At 42.8% G+C, this 20835-nt stretch overlaps 1 protein-coding gene across 1 annotated transcript; it reads right to left on the bottom strand.

The window, feature by feature from the left end:
• Window positions 1-1980: 1980 nt before the first annotated feature.
• Window positions 1981-20575, bottom strand: rab21 (RAB21, member RAS oncogene family). Its single transcript, XM_053344026.1, has 7 exons — window positions 20100-20575; window positions 10010-10069; window positions 9752-9859; window positions 8945-9008; window positions 5494-5548; window positions 5185-5273; window positions 1981-3834 (listed from the first exon to the last, which is right to left on the bottom strand). The coding sequence occupies exons 1-7, from the start codon at window positions 20253-20255 to the stop codon at window positions 3695-3697; spliced, it is 672 nt and encodes a 223-aa protein (XP_053200001.1). The 5' UTR covers window positions 20256-20575; the 3' UTR covers window positions 1981-3694.
• Window positions 20576-20835: the final 260 nt, after the last annotated feature.

The raw sequence follows: 20835 nt of genomic DNA, 5'->3' as shown, positions 1-20835 counted from the left end.
ACATGTTGACATATTGAGGAAAGTATTCCGGTTTTATGGAAACGGATTTCATATTTCAGTAGAATGGATACTTGGCGAGCTGTACAGAAAGTCCTGAGACATAAGATGATCGTTGTGGATAAAGGGAAGACTTTGAAGGTATGTAGCATTATAGCATTCTTACTTTAGCTGAGTGGCTAGCCGAGCTAACCGCTAATACTATTACGGCTGTGAGCAACCATATAAGTCGTGAGTGGTCTTGAATGAATCAGGAGAATCTAAGCTTTCTAACAATGTACGGCATGAATATATATGTTTAAGGGTTGGTGTTTAAAACATTCAGAAGAACTTGTGGCTACCTCCCAACTTCCATCCCGTCCCGTAGACGGAACAGCGTGCGTTAAGAGGTTAAACAGCAGCAGGTGGTTGACATTAAGAGGTTTGAGGCTGAGCTGCAGGTTGAGTGCAGGTGTGTGAGGAAGTTTATTAGTGCTGTTGAATGTAACCGCTGTGAAACAATCAGATAACGTTTAATTGATCTGATTCACCGGCTTTCTTCCCGTCAGCGCTCCCTCTCTTCATTCACTCTCTAGCTCGCTCGACCACAGCTAACACAACAGCGTCCTGTAGCCGCTTATATTACTGACGGAGAAACTGTCCTCCATTCAATGCCTGGATGATGAGGATAAAGTAGTAGTATTCCTGCATTGAACACACTCTCGGAGAACATCTCTGAATACAGTAATTGTACTTTGACGTGTTGCGTCACTTGCATTGATTGACACATGGGTGTGGTTTCTTCCTATTTTATCTGTTCACTTGGGTAGCAGTGGGACTTTTGGACAAAGGGATTTAGTACTGGACTTCAGTATTGATTTGTATGGACGCATCACAGATAAGAACCTACTATGTCTCTCAGCGGCCTTTTTGGAAACCTATAGTTGCTACAGTACTTTCTACTCCACTACATTTATTTAACAGCTTTAGTTACTTTTCAGATGCAGATTTGACACAATGGATAATATAACAAGCTTTTAAAATCCAACACATTGTTAAAGATGAAACCAGTCAGCAGTGTGTAGTCGACTCACATGTCAGATGTCTATGAGTTGTTAACAGCTCCACCAAATACTGATTTTTCCCTCTTAACTTCTCACATGCTTTCATTTCAATAAATGTTCAAATGATCCAATATTTCCTCTCCCATTAATCATCTCAGCAGCCCTCACATTTACCTGCTGACCTTTGGAGGGGCCCCACCCTTAGGTTGGGAACCACTGGACTAAACTAGCTAACTGTATATAAAGTAGTATAAACTAGCTAACTGTATATAAAGTAGTATAAACTAGCTAACTGTATATAAAGTAGTGTAAACTAGCTAACTGTATATAAAGTAGTGTAAACTAGCTAACTGTATATAAAGTAGTATAAACTAGCTAACTGTATATAAAGTAGTATAAACTAGCTTACTGTATATAAAGTAGTATAAACTAGCTAACTGTATATAAAGTAGTGTAAACTAGCTAACTGTATATAAAGTAGTGTAAACTAGCTAACTGTATATAAAGTAGTATAAACTAGCTTACTGTATATAAAGTAGTGTAAACTAGCTAACTGTATATAAAGTAGTATAAACTAGCTCCACCTCCAGCAGCTACAACAGTAATATGCTGCTCTAACACAGTTTAACAGAGAAAGTACATTCTTCATGTCATCAGTGATTCTAACAGAAAGGTTTTTGTCTTTGACCATTGTTAAGAAAAGGACAGTGGATGTTATTGTGCATTAGAAATAACGACAATGTGTGTGACACCTCCATGGATTGTGTAAATAGTTATAATTGTTCTATTATCTTTACAAAACACTTTGACACGAGCAGTTTAAAAAATTACATTTCCAAAAAAAGTGTGCTGATTTTTTTTCTCCTTTTCAACCACCTTTTAGTTTTTCCATTATTCCATAAAGAACAGGACAGTACATTGTTTATTTCACCTGTGTTGATTTTCCCCAAAAGTTTTTTTTTTTTTTCCTTAAAGGCAGATAAAACGTCCAGCACGTCTTTTTTCTGTTTGTTTTTCTTTTTTGTGGTCATTTTTCAGAGTTCATTCAGTAAGAAGCAGAGAGATTAATGCAGTACAGGCCCGGTGGAGAAAAACAACAGTAAAGTACACAATAGAGAGTACAGAGACAACATTTGTTTGTTTGTTTGTTCATGTACAGGTTTCCATCACTGCCACATGAATATAACTTATTAAATAATTGCAGTTCAGTTTTTTTTAATTACCATTTGTCTTTAAAAGTAAACCAAACAAAGCTGTTTACAGAAATCAAACATGCACGTTATTATTCACTGTCCAGGAAAACATGGTGAACAGGAGTGTGTGTGTGTGTGTGTGTGTGTGTGTGTGTGTGTGTGTGTGTGTGTAGGATCTTTAAGTTGCACAGTATTGATAAAGAGGTTATTTTTGTTTTGGGATGAAACAATTAAATCCATTAAGCGGTTTTCTTAAATTTAAAATTGTATTTTGGTATTTGAAGTAAAAATGCAGCATTTTCTCTCTTTTTTAATGTGAAGATTAATTAATTTTTTTTTTTTTTTTTGGGATTAATCAATTAATTGCTTAATCTATAAAACATCAGAAAACGTCCATCAGATCGCGGCGACGTCTTCAACAACAGTTCAAAACACAAAGATATTCAACAAAGAAAAACAGCTGGAATCAAATTGACAGCTTTTGATCAGAAAATAACAATCAATGATGAATAAAAGTGAATTTTCTGTCAATCAACTGATCAATTAATCACTTTGAAGACGTTATATTGGGCTCTGGGCGACTTTCATTTATGTTTTTCTTTGTCTCCAGCTTTAATTTATAGACCAGAAATCAGGATGTTTTTTACTTCTTCTAGTTGTTGCTTAATTGAATTCTTTCTTTCGTCATTTTGCTTTAACAATGAGACATCAACAGCTGATTTGTGACTTTAGATTTGATCTTTTATCTGTGAGTGAAAGCTGCTCGCTATAGAAGTCCTTCAGAGGTTTAATACTGTACAGATGATCCAAAACCGAACAGTGGGAAAAACATCCTTGAACCTGAAATAGATAAACTCATTTTAGGGACTTTTACTTTCCTGATAGCTCAACTCAGAAAATCAACCAGCTGCAGTTTGAAAACAACCTTTATATTAACAACATGCAGCCAGAAAACCTCCACTGAACTACAACTAAACTAATGGAGCTTTATACAAATGTGTGTTTGTACATCTGGATTCATGTTTTACCAAAAAAAAAAAAAAAAAAAAGAAGCAAAAATTAAAATCTCTGCTGACGTGTTTTCAGTATTTCAGCTCGTTCATTAGTGAAGGGTTTTTGTATGAAAAGCAAACAGCTGCAGATCTGAGCTGGAATATCAGTTCAACTCCGTCACTGCTCATGAAGGGAAATGATAGAAGTCAAAAGTGCTGAAATTGTGATTTTATTTTTGAAATCATAAACATGTTGGTTCATTTTATTTTGGAGGGATTACTGACTGGAATCATTTCAATATAATTTCCAATGATCCTTAGCAGCAGAGACGGCACTGAATGAACACGGCAGAAACACTCGAAATATTTTAGGGTTTTATGAATCGGACCAACAGAGACTGTGTGTGTGTGTCTGTGTGTGTCTGTGTGTGTGTGTGTGTGTGTGTCTGTGTGTGTGTGTGTGTGTGTGCTAGCCAGAGGAGCAGCAACCCCCGGCAGGCGTGGCTTGTGGTTCGTCGTCGACAATCTGTACGCCCCGCCTACTTGATGCCGATTGGCTGGCTCCGTTGCCCTTCAACCTCTCCTCGGCCTGAGCGGTTTCCATCATCCCTAAAAACGCGCGCGCACACACACACACACACACACACACACACACACACACACACACACACACACACACACACACACACACACACACACACACACACACACACACACACACACACACACAGAGTTAGCTTTTTCTATTTCACCACCAAGCAGTATATTTTTGTCTTTTAACTTCCTGAGCTGCTCAAAGTCGAGGTGTTGGACTCGAAGGAAGGACAGAGGGAAGATAGGAAGGAAGGAAGGGAGGAAGGAAAGATGGAAGGAAGGAAAGAAGGAAGGAAGGAAGGAAGGAAAATAAGACAAGAAGGAAAGTTGGATCGACTGATATGTTCCCTCAGTTTAATAATAAAATAAAGAATCTGACTTGATCTCATGTGGGAGAGACATTAAAAAGATGGAAGGAAGGAAGGAAGGACAGAGGGAAGATAGGAAGGAAGGAAGGAAGGAAGGAAGGAAGAAAGGAAGGAAAGATGGATGGAAGGAAGGAAGGCAGAAAGGAAAGAAAGCAGAAAGGAAGGAAGGATGGAAGGAAGGAAGGATGGAAGGAAGGAAAGATGGATGGAAGGATGGAAGGATGGAAGGAGGCAGGAATAATCAATCAGTGCCAACACAAAGCTTCCACCATCAGGAAATGTTCAACCTAACCCTGCCCCAGATTTTAATTGTTTAAGTAGCCCTTGTGATTTCAAAGCCGGACTCGCTATTATTCAACTTCCTAAATTGGATCTAGTGAAAATCAGGGGGGGGCAAAAATCATCTGATACTGATATTCTTGTTTTGTCTGAAACTTGGATAAACAAATCTATCACAGACAAAAACATGCAATTAAGTGTGACGATGTTTCTTCCGTTGTGAACGTCCAAGAAACCGTCCCAGAAACCGTCCCACAGCGTTTTCATGTATATAAAAAATAATAAAAAAAACTTGTTAATGAGCATTTTAACACTGTCGAGGGTTTTATAGAGCAGACGAGTACAATCTGATCTCATGAGGGACAGACCTTTAAAAAGAGGGAAGGAAGGAAGGAAGAATAGAAGGAAGAAGGGAAAAGAAGACAAGGACAAAGGGAAGAAAGGAATAAAGGAAGGAAGGAAGAAAGGGAGGAAGACAGATGGAAGGAAGGAATAAAGGAAGGATCGAACGAACGACAGAAGGAAGAAAAGAGGGAAGGAAGGAAGGAAGAAAGGGAGGAAGGACAAAGGGAAGAAAGGAAGGGAGGAAGGAAGGAAGAAAGGGAGGAAGGACAGATGGAAGGAAGGAAGGAACGAACGAACGAAGGAAGGAAGGACGGAAGGAAGGAAGGAAGGAAGGACATAAAAACATGTTTCTAGTGTGTGTAGGTTTTCTTACTTTTACAGAGATCCAGGAAGAGTTCCTCAATGCCTTTATTAAGTTTGGCCGATGTGTGGTAATGTTTGGCTCCCACCGACTCTGCATAACTACACACACACACACACACACACACACACACACACACACACAGACACAGACACAGACAGACACACACACACACACACACACACACACACACAGAGACAGGTATAATGAGCATGCTTAGATCACTTCCACGACAGCGGAGCAGCTCCACGTGGAGAAATCAATGTCCAGTGTGTATGTGTGTGTGTGTGTGTGTGTGTGTGTGTGTGTAGCAGCTCTCACCTCTCAGCCTCTTCCACTGAAACATGTCTGTCTTTGTCCAAATCGATTTTATTACCTGCAGAGAAACCAAAGCAAACACAGGTTGAGTCAGACTGAATGACTCAGCAGAGATCCACTCTGACTCACCAGATCACACGTCAAACATCATTTACGTGTCCCACGCTGTTTGAACATCTGACCAACACATATGGAGCTTTCCCACTATACAGTTCAGCTCTGCCGATGTTAAAACCACAGACTGTATAAAAGAAATGGACGTAACATCCGTGACGTCACCCATTGGTTTGTGGACTGCTGCTCGGAAGCCAATAGTTTCGAATCTGGGCAGCGCCATCTTGAAAATTACAGGTGCATTCTGGGAAAAAATGAACACGGATTCTACTTATATGGGCATGAGGCGGAGCCATGGGCGGAGCGGGGAGGTTGCTATGGTTACAAGGGCTGGATCTCGAGGACACTGGTCAATCAACCTGTCAATCAGGACGTAGCCACGCCCTAATGCATACCCTGCTTTATCGTCACATATAAAATCAGGGAGGCCAAAATGTCCCAAATGAACATCATACTGCATTGAAGAAGGCTTTAAACTAGCGATTGAGACCATAAACACATTTTGAAAACGTTTACTGAGGTTAGAAATCAAGTGAGAAGTTGGTGAATTCTCCATTGACTTGTATAGAGACGGTCGCCCCCTGGTGGCCTTTTGATAGAATGCAGCTCTAAGTTACTTCCGCGTTGGCCTCATTTCAGAGGTCTCAATCGCTAGTTTAAAGCCTTCTTCAATGCAGTATGATGTTCATTTGGGACATTTTGGCCTCCCTGATTTTATATGTGACGATAAAGCAGGGTATGCATTAGGGCGGGGCTACGTCCTGATTGACAGGTTGATTGACCAATGTCCTCGAGATCCAGCCCTCGCAACCATAGCAACCTCCTCGCTCCGCCCATGGCCCCGCCTCATGCCCATATAAGTAGAATCAGTGTTTTTATTTTTCCCAGCATGCACCTGAAATTTTCAAGATGGCGCTGCCTAGATTCGAAACTATTGGCTGCCGAGCAGCAGTCCACAAACCAATGTGTGACGTCACAGATGTTACGTCCATGTCTTCTATACAGTCTGTGGGTAAATCTGATCATTTTCTTTATGTTTCTCATGTTTGAATCTGAAGCATTGACTGTATATAAACCCAAACTTCACTGTGAGCCTTTCTTCATGCTGTGTGTTATATGTCATTAATACTGCAGCTCTCTCATGGATGAAAAGCAGGCTACAAATTAAATGTATTATTATATTATTTTGATTTAAAAAACACCAAAATTAGATGATGAAAAACAGCAGATCTCATAACTGTATCGCTGGTACGAACACATGATCATCATCATCATCATCATAATCCAGTTAAAACACTTGAGAAATTCCCTCTATGAAGCCACACACAGACTGAATAAACCATGACAACATGAAGCAACAGAAACAAACAGTCTAACATTTATTTTATGTACCAGTTTATTCATTTCTGTTTCCTGTTTCAGGCAGAGCTCAAACTAGCTGAAACTTATATAAAATATGAATTTCTCTCTCTTTTTTTTTTTTTTATTGTGTTTTCTTGCTTCTTTTTTTCTTCTTCGTATTGTATGTTTATGTTCTTGGGCTATAAAAATAAATAAATAAATAAAGTAGGTCTGTCAGCGTTAACGCGTTAATCCCGATTAGATTAATGCAATCCATAACGCGTTAATTTTTTTTAAATGGTATTTTAATGTTGCAAGCCTTTTTGTCCCTTCTACTCCCCCGTAGACGGCTCCTCTAGCTGTAGCGCTATGCTTTGAAGTGGCCTCCTGCAGTAAACCTACCGCGCTGATGGAAAGTAAGAGAGCTACTGGACTTTTGAACGGCTTGTTTAACTTTAAAACACTTCCAGACGCTTCAGTTGACAAGTCAAAAGTAAAATGCAACCTGTGTCAAACGGAGTTTAACTACCACCGGAGTACGTGGAGTTTGAGTTAGCACCTCCACGCTAAACACCCAGGTGCAGCCAAGCCAGCCTCAGCTCCACCAAAGGACCATTTTGGAGTGTGGGAGTCGCAGCAGAGCCGTGATTGATTCCCAGTTAAGACACTCTGGTAAGAAATGCTTTACATTATGGGCTTAAAACTGCCTTCAAATGGAAAATAACAGGATTTTAAACATGACATTCAAAACGCCATTAATCGCAATTAACTATGGAAATTCTGTGATTAATCTCGATTAAAAAAAAGAATCGTTTGACAGCCCTAAAAATAATCAATTTATAATGATGAAAATGGGAAAAATGGTCAAATATTTGAGAATGTTTTTGCTCAATTAATGACATGAATTTAAATTATTATTAATCAAAAATCAACATAAATTACTGTTTACTTTGTCTAATCAATAACTGACTTTTTCAACCAATAAAATAAATTTTGTATCAATTAAAACCAGTACTTCAAGATAAAAAAGACACCAAATGTGAGTCCTCGGATTTTAATAAATAAGATTCAAATTAAAAATCAACATATAAAACTGTTTTATGATTATCTGGAAACTTTAGAGCTGAAACTAATAATGAATTTGATCAGTTTCCTTTCTCTTTAACCCTCCTGTTGTGTTCAAGTCAAGGAAGGAAGGGAAGGGAGTAAAGGAAAGAAGGCAGGGAGGGAGGAAGGAAGGAAGGAAGGAGAGAGAAAGGTAGGAACGACAGGAGGAAGAAAGGGGGATGGAGAACGGAAGGGAGGAAGGGAGGAAAGGAAATAAGTAAGGAAGGAAGGTAGGAGGGAGGGAGGAAAGAAGGTAGGAGGGAGGGAGGAAGGAAGGAAAGAAGGACAGAAGAAAGAAGGAAGGACGGAGGAAAGAAGTAAGGACAGAGGAAAGAAGGAAGGAAGGAAGGACGGAGGAAAGAAGGAAGGAAGGAAGGGAGATGGAGGAAGGGAAGAAAGAGAGAAGAAGGAAAGAAAGAAGGAAGGAGAGAGGAAGCACAGAAGGAAGGAAGGGAAGAAGGAAGGACAGAGGAAAGAAGGAAGGAAGGACGGAGGAAAGAAGGGAGGAAGGAAAGAAGGGAGGAGGGAGGGAGGAAGGAAGGAAAGAAGGACAGAGGAAAGAAGGAAGGAAGGAAGGACGGAGGAAAGAAGGAAGGAAGAAAGGGAGATGGAGGAAGGGAAGAAAGAGAGAAGAAGGAAAGAAAGAAGGAAGGAGAGAGGAAGCACAGAAGGAAGGAAGGAAGGGAAGAAGGAAGGACAGAGGAAAGAAGTAAGGAAGGAAAGAGGGTAGGAGGGAGGGAGGAAGGAATGAACGAAGGACAGAGGAAAGAAGGAAGGAAGGAAGGACGGAGGAAAGAAGTAAGGAAGGAAAGAAGTTAGGAGGGAGGGAGGAAGGAAGGAAGGAAGGAAGGAAGGAAGGTGATGAATAAGAAGTGGCAGCAGTGGAACTTACCTACTATACATAAACAAATCTCGTTCCCCAACATTTTCCTCAACTCTTTCACCCAGTTCTTCACCTGCAACACAAAACAAAACTCACATGAATAATTCATTAATTAATAACGACACAGCGCCACGCGGACTTATCTAAAAACCGTCACCATGGCAACCTGGACGGCGACCAACGACCAACGACCAGCGACCAACGGACTTTAGTGACGGCTGAAATCACATCACGTGTTTTCTGATCATGAAAAGCATTTAACCCTCCTCTTTCCATCTATCCTTCGTTTCCTTCCTTCCTTCTGTCCTTCCTTTCCTTCCTTCTCTCTCTCCTTCTTTCCTTCCTTCCTTCTGTCCTTCTTTCCTTCCCCTTTTCCTCCCTCCTTCCTTCCTTCCTTCCTTCCTTCCTTCCTGTCCTTCTTTTCTTCCTTCTGTCCTTCTTTCCTTCCTTCTCTCCTTACTGCCTTCCTCTTTTCCTCCCTCCCTCCTTATTCCTTTACTTTGTCATTCCTTCCTTCCTTCCTTCCTTCCTTCCTTCTCTCCTTCTTTCTGTCCTTCTTTCCTTCCTTCTGTCCTTCTTTTCCTTTCTTCTCTCATCCCTTCTTTCCTTTCCTTCCATCCTTCTTCCTCCCTTCATTCCACCCTTCCTTCTTTGCTCCCTTCCTTCCTCCCTCCTTTGCTTCCTTCTACTGTGATTCACATCTTATCTTCTCATGTTATAAACCTTTGTATTAAATGTTTAGTAGGAGTTGGGGGTGGGGGGTGGGGGAGGGGGGGGATTCAAAGTGAAGTGAATAAAAGCACAAAGCTTCGTTACCTTCTGAAAGGAGTCTTCGTCTGTAATGTCGTACACTAGTATGGCTCCATTGGAGTCTCTGTAGTAGATGGGACCTAACGCATGGAAACGCTCCTGACCTGCTGTGTCCTGTATACACACACACAGACGCACACACACACACACACACACACACACACAGACAGACGCACACACACACACACACACACACACTAATGTTAATGTGGCCAGTGTAATCATCGGTATGAATGAGAACAAAGACTAACAGACGGGTCTTACCCAAATGGCCAGGTTCACTCTTTTCCCTGTGATGTTGAGCTTCTTTGTGAGGAAGGACGCCTGCAGAGAAGAAGAGACACAACGATGACGATCAGGAAGTAAAATCAACTGTTTTCATTATCCGCTAATCTGTTGATCACAACAGACAGATGGAAGGAAGGCAGGAACAAAGAAAGGAAATAAGGAAGGGAGGGAGGAAGGAAGGACAGAAGGAAGAAAGGAAGGAAGAAAGGAATGAACGAAGTAAGGAGAAAAGGAAGGGAGGGAGGAAGGACAGAAGGAAGAAAGGAATGAACGAAGAAAGGAGAAAAGGAAGGTAGGAAGGAAGGAAAAGAACACAGGAAGGAAATCAGGCCGGTTCTGGCCCACGGGCCGTATGTTTGACACCCCTGTTATAGGCTAACATGCAATTCTGTGAATTTCCAGTTAATTCCTGTTAATTCCCATTCATTGAAAGTTTCCAAATTTGAGAGTCCCCAGCATTTTGCAACCCTGGTACCTTGTGATTTATTTCATATGAACATGAAACCCTTTTTTTTCTTCCTGAATGAAAACTTTTAAACTCTGCGTCTCACTCTTAATATTCTGAGTACAAAGGTTCGTTCTAGGCATGGGCCGGTTACCGGTTCCAAGGTTTACCACGGTATGAAAAAGTCACGGATTCAAAACCACTAAAATGTTCCATCACACCGTTCCTGCGGTATGAGCATAGACTGTATAGGTATGAGCGGGTTTTTTTTAATGTGACGTCTGGTCAGAGAGAGAGAGTGGAGGTCGCTCAGGTCGCGTGCCGCTGCAGCGTGAAGTACAACCCCTCCCGTACTCCGGCTGCTGATACAAGCAGGTAGCTCTGCAGGCTGTATGACGGCTGAAGGAGGCGAGCCCCCCGAACTTTCCCCCCCATCTAAAAGCGCCGAGTCGGCTATATTTATACCTCGGCTACCGTAAAAAGACAGACGGCCGCGGCTCGGAGGAAGAAGGTCCCGGACAGTAGCAGCGCGAGGAGGAAATACATCCAATATGATCGTGAGCAAGTCTCCAAAAACTGTTGAGATTCAGTTTTAAGCTCCTGCTGCATTTATTTATTTATATTTATCTCAGAAGTGTTTTTACTTTTTTCAATCATTTATGTTCTGATCTTGAGCCACAGGTTCAGTGATTGCATTTATTTGTATTTTGTGTTTTTTTCACTAAAAATAATTAATTTATGTCGTGACTTAAGTTGCAGGTTTAGCCTCAGTTGAAGGACTGCATTAAGGACTGCACTTATTTTTTTTATTATTTATTTAGAAATACATATTTACTAAAAATAAAAGACTGTTCAATGGAAAAAAAAAATTGGTTTTAAATACAGACATTTCAAAATATCACATTTTATAGCTGTAATCATAAGACCGTGAAACCGTGATATTTTTACCTCAGGTTATCATACCGTCAGAATCTCATACCGGCCCATGCCTAGTTCGTTCATATTGAGAAGTATGGAAACATTTATTTCCTCTGAATGTTCAACGGCCGTGTTTGATTTGAGTCAACAGTAACCTGTCGAAATACGCTCGTTACACAAGACGTGTGCTAACAGACGTGTGACTTGAGACTCAGCTCAGCTTTCTAGAAAAACAAACATGTGATATTGTAAACATTAATAAATCAGATAATGAAGGAAGTGTTCACATCAGGCCTTTTCATCCTAATAAGGTGTTGAAACAATCTAAACTCTGACTGATTTCCATCACGTTGATTCTCTGTGAAAAGTGCCGAGTTGAGTCACGTTCACCACACCTTCCTTCCTCCTGTGCTTTCCCCTAAGACACAGTCACATGCATGTCTTCATGGAAACGTGACCTTTGACCTCATCGCTGTTGGACCACGGATTAACATACTGCTGTGCTTACTTTAAATCTCTCTGTAGAGAAGTGACGCCTGAATAATAATAATCCCGATGTGAAAACTTTGAATGGACTTTATGAGGCACGACTGATGCAATCTTCAAAGCACTTTAGTAACTTCTCATATTGTGTAAGAGGACATCCGTCTGTTTTGTTTTAACCTGCAAACCTGGGACAGTTTCCAGCCAAAAAAAAAAAAGTTTGTTGGACGAGACTCTGACGAGAACCCAAAAGGTCAAAGTCCGTCTGGGTAAAAGGTTGAGTTATTTTTTTCCTCCCACTCATTTGAGATTTATTGGCGAGCTCGGTGGGAAAGTGACTGTCAGTGTCGCCGCCAAGATTTAGATTTCAAATGTCAACAACAAGAAGAAGAAGACTTATCTGAATGACTGAGAGGAAGAGAGAGATTTATCACTGAGGAGGCTGGAAGAGCAGGAATAGAAGTATGTATTCATGCAGAGAGAGAGACAGAGAGAGAGAGAGACACAGCGAGAGAGAGCGAGTGTGAGGTCCATCAGCTGACTGGGTGTGTTGTGGGTCATGTGCTCTGACGTGTAACCAAGGTGAGCACCCTAACTACTACGATTAGTTCATGTTAATGGGTCAGTTATTCATATGAAGGGTCAGCAGTGTTTCCCACAGGACTCTGAGAGGCTGAGCTGGTTGGGTCTCAGGCTTCATGAACATCATTCTGGTTCAATCTGTGAGCAACATTAAAGAGGTTTTATTTAAGAAGTGAAGTGATTCACTACTACTACTAATTCATTATTTAAGAACATATAAAATACTGTTAGATTTTGATATTTTTCATTAAATATATTTTTCTACGTAGTTTCAAGTTCTTCAAATGACTAAACTACAAATCAGACCATGTCGGGCTGCCATACCCTAAATCATGTGGGTCAAACTCATTTTCATTCAAGGGCCACATACTGCCCAATTTAATCTCATGTGGGCCGGATCATTAAAAATATGGAGAAGGAAGGAAGGAAGGAAGGAAGGAAAAGAAGGAGGAGAAGGAAGAGTAGACAGGAATGAAAGACGGAAAGGAATGATGGACGGAAGGAAGGAAGGAAGGAATGATGGATGATGGAAGGAAGGAATGATGGAAGGAAGGAAGGGAGGAAGGACAGATAGAAGGAAGAAAGGAAGGAAAAGAAGGAGGAGGAGAAGCAGAAATTAATCAGTGCTTGAAAACTGAAAGAAGAAGAGAAGCAGAGCGACGAGGACGACGTGATTAGTGGATTATTGCTGCTGGTTTTTATCACGTCAACAGATCAACATGGAGGAAGTGTTGAGTTTTCATTAAATAAGGAACAGCTGACATTAGAAATAAAATGCTCCATAAAACCCTCACCCCAGACAATTTATGATAAATAAAGTACATTTACTCTAGTCCAGAAACTGAAAACACATTTATGTATCAGAACTTAGTTTCTTCTTCTTTCCCATTAATCATCTCAGCAGCCCTCACATTTACTGTAATACTGCATACTACATCACTATAATACTGCAGTACTTTTACTGTAATACTGCATACTACATCACTATAATACTGCAGTACTTTTACTGTAATACTGCATACTACATCACTCATAATACTGCAGTACTTTTACTGTAATACTGCATACTACATCACTCATAATACTGCAGTACTTTTACTGTAATACTGCATACTACATCACTCATAATACTGCAGTACTTTTACTGTAATACTGCATACTACATCACTCATAATACTGCAGTACTTTTACTGTAATACTGCATACTACATCACTCATAATACTGCAGTACTTTTACTGTAATACTGCATACTACATCACTATAATACTGAATACTACATTACTATAATACTGCAGTACTTTAACTTCAGTTAATGATCTGAATATTTCTTCCACTGCTTGTTTAGAAACATCTTTATGTAAAATCTGGATCAACAGCAGTTCTGAGCAGAAATCATGTCTTCAGTCTCTTCACGGTTCTCTCTGTAGAAATCCTTTGGCTACGTGAGATAACGTCGCTTTAACCGACCGTAAACACAACCGACCCTCTGCTCACGTGTCTGAGCCCTGAGGAAACGTCACCGAGGAGCGTCTGAGATCATGAGACTGTGGCCATGCTCATGAAGGAGGAGCTGGAGGAGTCTAACAGTATCACCACCTCCTCCTCCTCCTCCTCCTCCTCCTCTTCCTTCATCCCTGTACAGATCTGATGACACGAGGCAGCTCTATGACATTTCTGTTTATTTCATGCTTTAAATTTGACAGTTCTTTACACTCCCATCTAATCAATGAGTCGTTTGGTCGATTTACCGTGGTATACCGGTTTCAAGCTATACCACGGTATGAAAAAGTCACAGTTTCAAAACCACTAAAATGTTCTGTCACACTGTTCCTGCGGTATGAGCGGGTTTTTTAATGTGACGTCTCGTCAGAGAGAGTGGAGGTCCCTCAGGTTGCTCAGGTCGTGTGCAGCTGCAGCGTAAAGTCCAACCCCTCCCATACTCCTCCCGCCCCTCCCGTACTCCGCTTGCTGTTACAAGCAGGTAGCTCTGCAGGCTGTATGATGGCTGAAGGAGGCGAGCCCCCCGAACTTTCCCCCCTCTAAAAGCGCCAAGTCGGCTGTATTTATACTTCGGCTACCGTAAAAAGACAGACGGCTGCGGCTCAGAGGAAGAAGGTAACGGACAGTAGCAGCGCGAGGAGGAAATACATCCTATATGATCGTGAGCAAGTCTCCAAAAACTGTTGATTCAGTTTTAAGCTCCTGCTGCATTTATTTATTTATTTATATTTATCTTAGATGTGTTTTTACTTTTTTCAATTATTTATGTTCTTATCTTGAGCCACAGGTTCAGTGATTGCATTTATTTGCATTTTGTGCTTTTTTCACTAAAAATAATTTATGTCGTGACTTGAGTTGCAGGTTTAGCCTCAGTTAAAAGACTGCACTTATTTTTTTATTATTTATTTAGAAATAATTCAGTTATTTTTTATTATTATTTATTTTAAATACATATTTACTAAAAATAAAAGACCGTTCAATGGAGAGAAAAAAAATCTTTCTTTTTGTTTTTAAATACAGACATTTCAAAATATCAGATTATAATAATATCATAATATCAATAATATCGTAATCATAAAACCGTGAAAACTGGCCCATGCCTAGATGGATAGATGGGTGGATGGATAGATAGATGGATAGATGGATAGATGGATGATGGATAGATAGATAGATAGATGGATAGATGGATAGATGGATATCTTTGTAGTGGATCCTTCACAATAAAAGTTGTCCATTCAGTTTATTGTGAGTATGTTGAATCATGACTTCTATTCAGGTTTGAGTTATTTTTGGCTCTATTGAATGAAAATGACAATAAAAGGAAATATTGAATCTTGATAGAAATGAAAAACAAGAACTTTTTCCATGTAAACACTCAGGTTTGGTGTGAGTGGATCTGCGGCGGCTGTAAGTCATTATCGACACCTGATGATGATCTCTGGCTGCTCGTATGGAAAACGCTGCTTCATACTTCCTGGGGTTGTTATATTTCTTCTTACTCTCTCTTTCTCTTCTCCTCCTAAAATCTCCAGTCAGTGAGAGTTTCCTGTAACACGAGCGGCTGGTAAACAACTTCAATCCCCTTCTTTCTTCCTTCCTCCCTCCCTCTTTCCTTCCTTCCTCCCTCCCTTCCTTCCTCCCTCCTTCTCTCTTTCTTTCTCCCCCTACCTTCCTCCCTTCCTTCTTTCCTCAGTCCTTCCTTCCTCCCTTCCTTCCTTCCTTCCTCTTTTCCTTTCTCCCTCCCTCCTTCCTTCTTTCCTCAGTCCTTCCTTCCTCCCTACCTTCCCTTCCTTCTTCCCTTCCTCCCTCCCTCCTTCTCTTTCTTTCTTTCTCCTCCTACCTTCCTCCGTTCCTTCTTTCCTTCCTTTTTTCTTTCTCCCTCCCTCCTTCCTTCCTTCTTTCCTCAGTCCTTCCTTCCTACCTCCCCTTCCTTCTCCCCTTCCTCTTTTCCTTTCTCCCTCCCCCTTTCTTTCTTCATTCCTCCCTTCCTTCCTCTTTTCCTTTCTCCTTCCCTCCTTCCTTCCTTCCATCCTTCCTTCCATCTTTCCTTCCATCTTTCCTTCCTCCCTTCCTTCCTCCCTCCCTCCTTCTCTCTTTCTCCCCTACCTTCCTCCCTTCCTCTTTTCCTTTCTCCCTCCCCCCTCTTTCCTTCCTTCCTCCCTTCCTCCCTCCCTCTTTCCTTCCTTCCTCCCTTTTTAGTTCTTCTTACTCTCTCTTTCTCTTCTCCTCCTAAAAGTCTCCAGTCAGTGAGAGTTTCCTGTAACACGAGCGGCTGGTAAACAACCCTGAAAGTGCAGCCGCGCTGGCAGAACAGCTGGCTCTGAAACAGGATATGCAAAACACACGCGGAGGACAGTGAACGCACCGTATCAGCCGTAACCATGGGGACGAATATCTGGAAGTCAGTTTACATTTGGAGAACTTTGTGCCCTCGCTCGGCCTGAAGAATATCAGACAGCTGATGTTATTAACCCCCTAACCTTCCTGTCGTCCTCCCGGGTCAAACTGACCCCGTCTGTTTTGACTGTTCCTTCCTTCCTTCCTTCCTTCTCTCTTTCTTTCTTTCTTTCTCCCCTACCTTCCTCCCTTCCTTCTTCCCTTCCTGGGAGGAAGGACAGACAGAAGGAAGGAAGGAAGGAAGGAAGGAAGGAAGGAAGGAAGGAAGGAAGAGTAAAAACAAACAGGGTCAATTTGACCCGGGAGGACGACACAAAGGTTAAGCTATTATTTAACTTTAGCGTGTTATTAATAAAGGACAAAAATATCATTATAAATGTTACTCAGTTCTTTATTTAATCCAAAAGTCTGAAAATATTCTGTTTAACCCTCCTGTTGTCCTCGAGTCAAGGAAGGAAGGAAGGAAGGAAGGAAAGGAGGAAGGAAAGGAGGGAGGAAGGAAGGGAAGAAGAAGGAAAGAAGGGAGGAAGGAAGGAAGGAAAGGAGGAATAATGAAGGAAAGGAGGGAGGGAGGAAGGAGGGAATGAAGGAAGGAAGGAAAGGAGGGAGGAAGGGAGGGAGGAAGATGGAAGGAAGGAAAGGAGGAAGAAGGAAGGAAAGGGAGGAAGAATGAAGGAAAGGAGGGAGGGAGGAAGGACTGAAGGGAGGAGGAAAGGGAGGAAAGGAAAGAAGGAAGGGTGGAAGGTAGGAGGGAGGGAGGAAAGAAGGAAGGGAGGGAAAAGAGAGGAAGGTAGGGAGGAAGGAAAGAAAGAAGGAACAGTCAAAACAGACGGGGTCATTTTGACCCGGGAGGACGACAGAAGGGTTAAAATCATATAAATCAGAGGATATTAGCAGCAGCTGTACTCAGAGACCGGTTTGGTTGGTTTAATAACCGGTGAGGCAGAGGGAGGAGAGCCGCTCCGCACCTGTGACGAGAACAGACCACGTTCACAGGAAGTGAAACTAAAACTTGACAAGCGTTGAGTCTTTATTCAGGTTGATGATCAGGTTCAACAGTGACGTGGGAGGAGAGGACAGGTGAAGTATTTATCACTACTCTGACTTCTAACGCTTTAGAATATCACTCAGAAATCAAAGGAGAGGATTTGGGTTAGAAGTGCCAAAAAGTGTGACGTCGAGTGTAAAGCCGGCTTTTAATGCAGCGGGAAATAAAAAGGAGAAAATAGAGGACTTTTATTTTGGTAACCTCCCCTCAGTCCTGCCTGAAGAGAGTCACACACTTTTTTTGCTCTTTCTGAGATTGATGATGTCACTGCATTGATCAGCTGATGGCGGCCAAAGTTTATTATTATTATTAAAATCTGAGTACAGAAGTTGAGTAAATGTACTTTGTTACTTCTCACTGCTGTTCTTGAGGTACCTGTACTTTATGTGAGTATTTAAACACAGTTTTCTGCTGTTTGGGGTTGTTCATAATACTGCAGTACTTTTACTGTAATACTGCATACTACACACTATAATACTGCAGTACTTTTACTGTAATACTGCATACTACATCACTATAATACTGCAGTACTTTTACTGTAATACTGCATACTACATCACTCATAATACTGCAGTACTTTTACTGTAATACTGCATACTACACCACTATAATACTGCAGTACTTTTACTGTAATACTGCATACTACATCACTATAATACTGCAGTACTTTTACTGTAATACTGCATACTACACCACTATAATACTGCAGTACTTTTACTGTAATACTGCATACTACATCACTATAATACTGCAGTACTTTTACTGTAATACTGCATACTACATCACTCATAATACTGCATACTACATCACTCATAATACTACATACTACATCACTCATAATACTGCAGTACTCTTACTGTAATACTGCATACTACATCAGTCTGATTATACTTCTTTACTTTTAATAAAGTAGGATGTTTTTGGTATTTTTACTAAAATAAAGTACTTCCTTCTCTTCTCTACCTGATATCAGATATACTTTTTCTTGGCAGGTTTTAAGCAGCTTGACTTTCTCTTCCGTCACCTCAGATAATCCCAGCTCCAATTTCACCCCCCCCCCCCACCCAAAACAACACCGCCCTCCCGGGACTTCTCATGCTACGCAACAAGCGTCCGCAGCCAAATGACAGCAGCAAACACCTCCCCTCCTCCCTCCTCGCTCCAACACCTCCCTCCAACAAAACACCACCCTCCTCCTCCTCAATCCAACACCTCCCTACAAAAAAACACCACCCTCCTCTCTCCTCGCTCCAACACCTCCCTCCAACAAAACACCACCCTCCTCCTCCTCAATCCAACACCTCCCTACAAAAAAACACCACCCTCCTCCTCCTACCCCTCCCTCACCTCTCCTGCTTTGACTACTGTAATACTTTAACACTCATAAAGTATTACAGTAAAAGTACATCACCACCACCCCTCCCCTTTTACTGCAATACTTTAAATACATATGTACTTTTACCTCCCCAAAACACCACCCCTCCCCTCCCCTCCCCTCCTCCACCACCCACCCCCTCCTTCACCTCTTCTGCTTTGACTCCCCCCAACCAACGGAATAACCCACAATTCTAACTCCAGTCAGCGGCGATTTTAAACCCTTTTTAGCGGCGCTCAAGCAACGCCAACCCCACAAAACTATTCCATCACCGGGATGGAACGGCCAACTCCTCCCGGGCGTCCACTGTGGCACCCTCCCAGGGCATCCCCAGCAGTCTGTGTGACCCCTACCTGGGCATCCAGTGTTACCCCTCCCCAGGCATCTCCAGCGGTTAATGTAACCCCTACCTGGCCATCCAGTGTGACCCCCACCCGGGCGTCCAGGGTGACCCCTCCCCTCCCCGGGCGTCCCCAGCAGTCAGCCTGACTCCTCCCTAGACGTCCCCAGCAGTTTGTGCGACCCCTCCCCAGCCCGGGCATCCAGGGTGACTCCTCCCATCCCCGGGTGTCTGTGTCACCCCTCCCCAGGCGTCCAGGGCGACCGCTTCCCGGGCGTCCAGTGTGACCCCTCCCTGCCCCAGGCGTCCCGTCCCCAACAGTCTGTGTGACCCCTCCCCAACCCAGGTGTCCAGGGTGACCCCTCCCTGCCTGTCCCCAGCAGTTTGCGTGACCCCTCCCCGGGCGTCCAGTGTGACCCCTTCCCAACCCGGGGGTCCAGGGTGACCCCTCCCTAGACGTCCCCAGCAGTTTGTGTGACCCCTCCTCGCCCCAGGTGTCCAGGGTGACCCCTCCCTAGACGTCCCCAGCAATCTGTGTGACCCCTCCCCGGGCGTCCAGTGTGACCCCTCCCCAACCCGGGGGTCCAGGGTGACCCCTCCCTGCCCGTCCCCAGCAGTTTGTGTGACCCCTCCTCGCCCCAGGTGTCCAGTGTGACCCCTCCCCAACCCGGGGGTCCAGTGTGACCCCTCCTCGCCCCAGGTGTCCAGTGTGACCCCTCCCCAACCCGGGCGTCCAGTGTGACCCCTCCCCAACCCGGGCGTCCAGTGTGACCCCTCCCCAACCCGGGCGTCCAGTGTGACCCCTCCTCGCCCCAGGTGTCCAGTGTGACCCCTCCCCACCCCTGTTGTCCCCAGCAGTCTGTGTAACCCCTCCCCGGGCGTCCAGTGTGACCCCTCCCCAACCCGGGGGTCCAGGGTGACCCCTCCCCGGGCGTCCCCAGCGGTCAGCCTGACTCCTCCCCAGGCCCGTCTCTTACCTGTAGAGTTGTGATGTGTTTGTCGTTGAATTTGTTCTCGCAGTATCGCAGCACCAGCGACGTCTTCCCCACACAGCCTTCCCCGAGCAGCACCACCTTAAACGAGTATGTTCTGCTGCCGCTGCCGCTGTTACCTCCCGCCCCTCCGGCCGCCATGGCGTGGGCACTTTATAATAAACAAGATATATATCCAAAAAAACAAGCTTCACCTCCTCCCTCCTTCCTGCTGCTAATGCTAAGTGAAGTCCTGCGCAGCTCACATCAGCTTCCGACTTCTAAAAAAAAAAAAAAAAAAAAAAAGAAGCTAAAAATCAAAAGGAAAACGCATCGACAGCATGAGAGGAATAGATTGTTTTAAATATATATCAACACACAGATGGAGATATATGTTGACAGCGAGCTAATTCTCCTTATATTGCCGTGAATTCCCGGTTTGCACCCAACTAATGGCGTCTCTCTGAGCTATCACTGCTAGCTCCGCCAAAGATCCTCTATGTTCAGGGAGGAGGTGTCACTCTGCTGTAAGAAGCGCTGACGGTATTAAAAAAGGGGAGGTGACAGAAGTAGAGTAGTAGAATAAAAGTCATTGTCATTGATTATGTACAACGAAATTCAAAGCAATCCTTAAATGAGTTTAAAAAAAAAGAAAAGAAAGAAGTTGCTCATTTTCCATTTGCACTGTATGTCCTTTTAATGATTTTAAAGCAAATCATTATTTTATGCTGCAAACTTATAT

The sequence above is a fragment of the Scomber japonicus genome, chromosome 23 (assembly GCF_027409825.1).
Source record: "Scomber japonicus isolate fScoJap1 chromosome 23, fScoJap1.pri, whole genome shotgun sequence".
Classification (NCBI taxonomy): Eukaryota; Metazoa; Chordata; class Actinopteri; order Scombriformes; family Scombridae; genus Scomber; species Scomber japonicus.
Note: the sequence above shows the minus strand (reverse complement) of the source record. Positions and strands in the feature narration are given on the sequence as shown.

Coding starts and splice junctions, on each gene's coding strand:
- rab21 (XM_053344026.1), bottom strand. CDS start 20,255: ATGGCGGCCGGAGGGGCGGGAGGTAACAGCGGCAGCGGCAGCAGAACA. Junction 10,070..20,099: donor AACACATCACAACTCTACAG/GTAAGAGACGGG, acceptor TCTTCTCTGCAG/GCGTCCTTCCTCACAAAGAA. Junction 9,860..10,009: donor GAGTGAACCTGGCCATTTGG/GTAAGACCCGTC, acceptor GTGTGTATACAG/GACACAGCAGGTCAGGAGCG.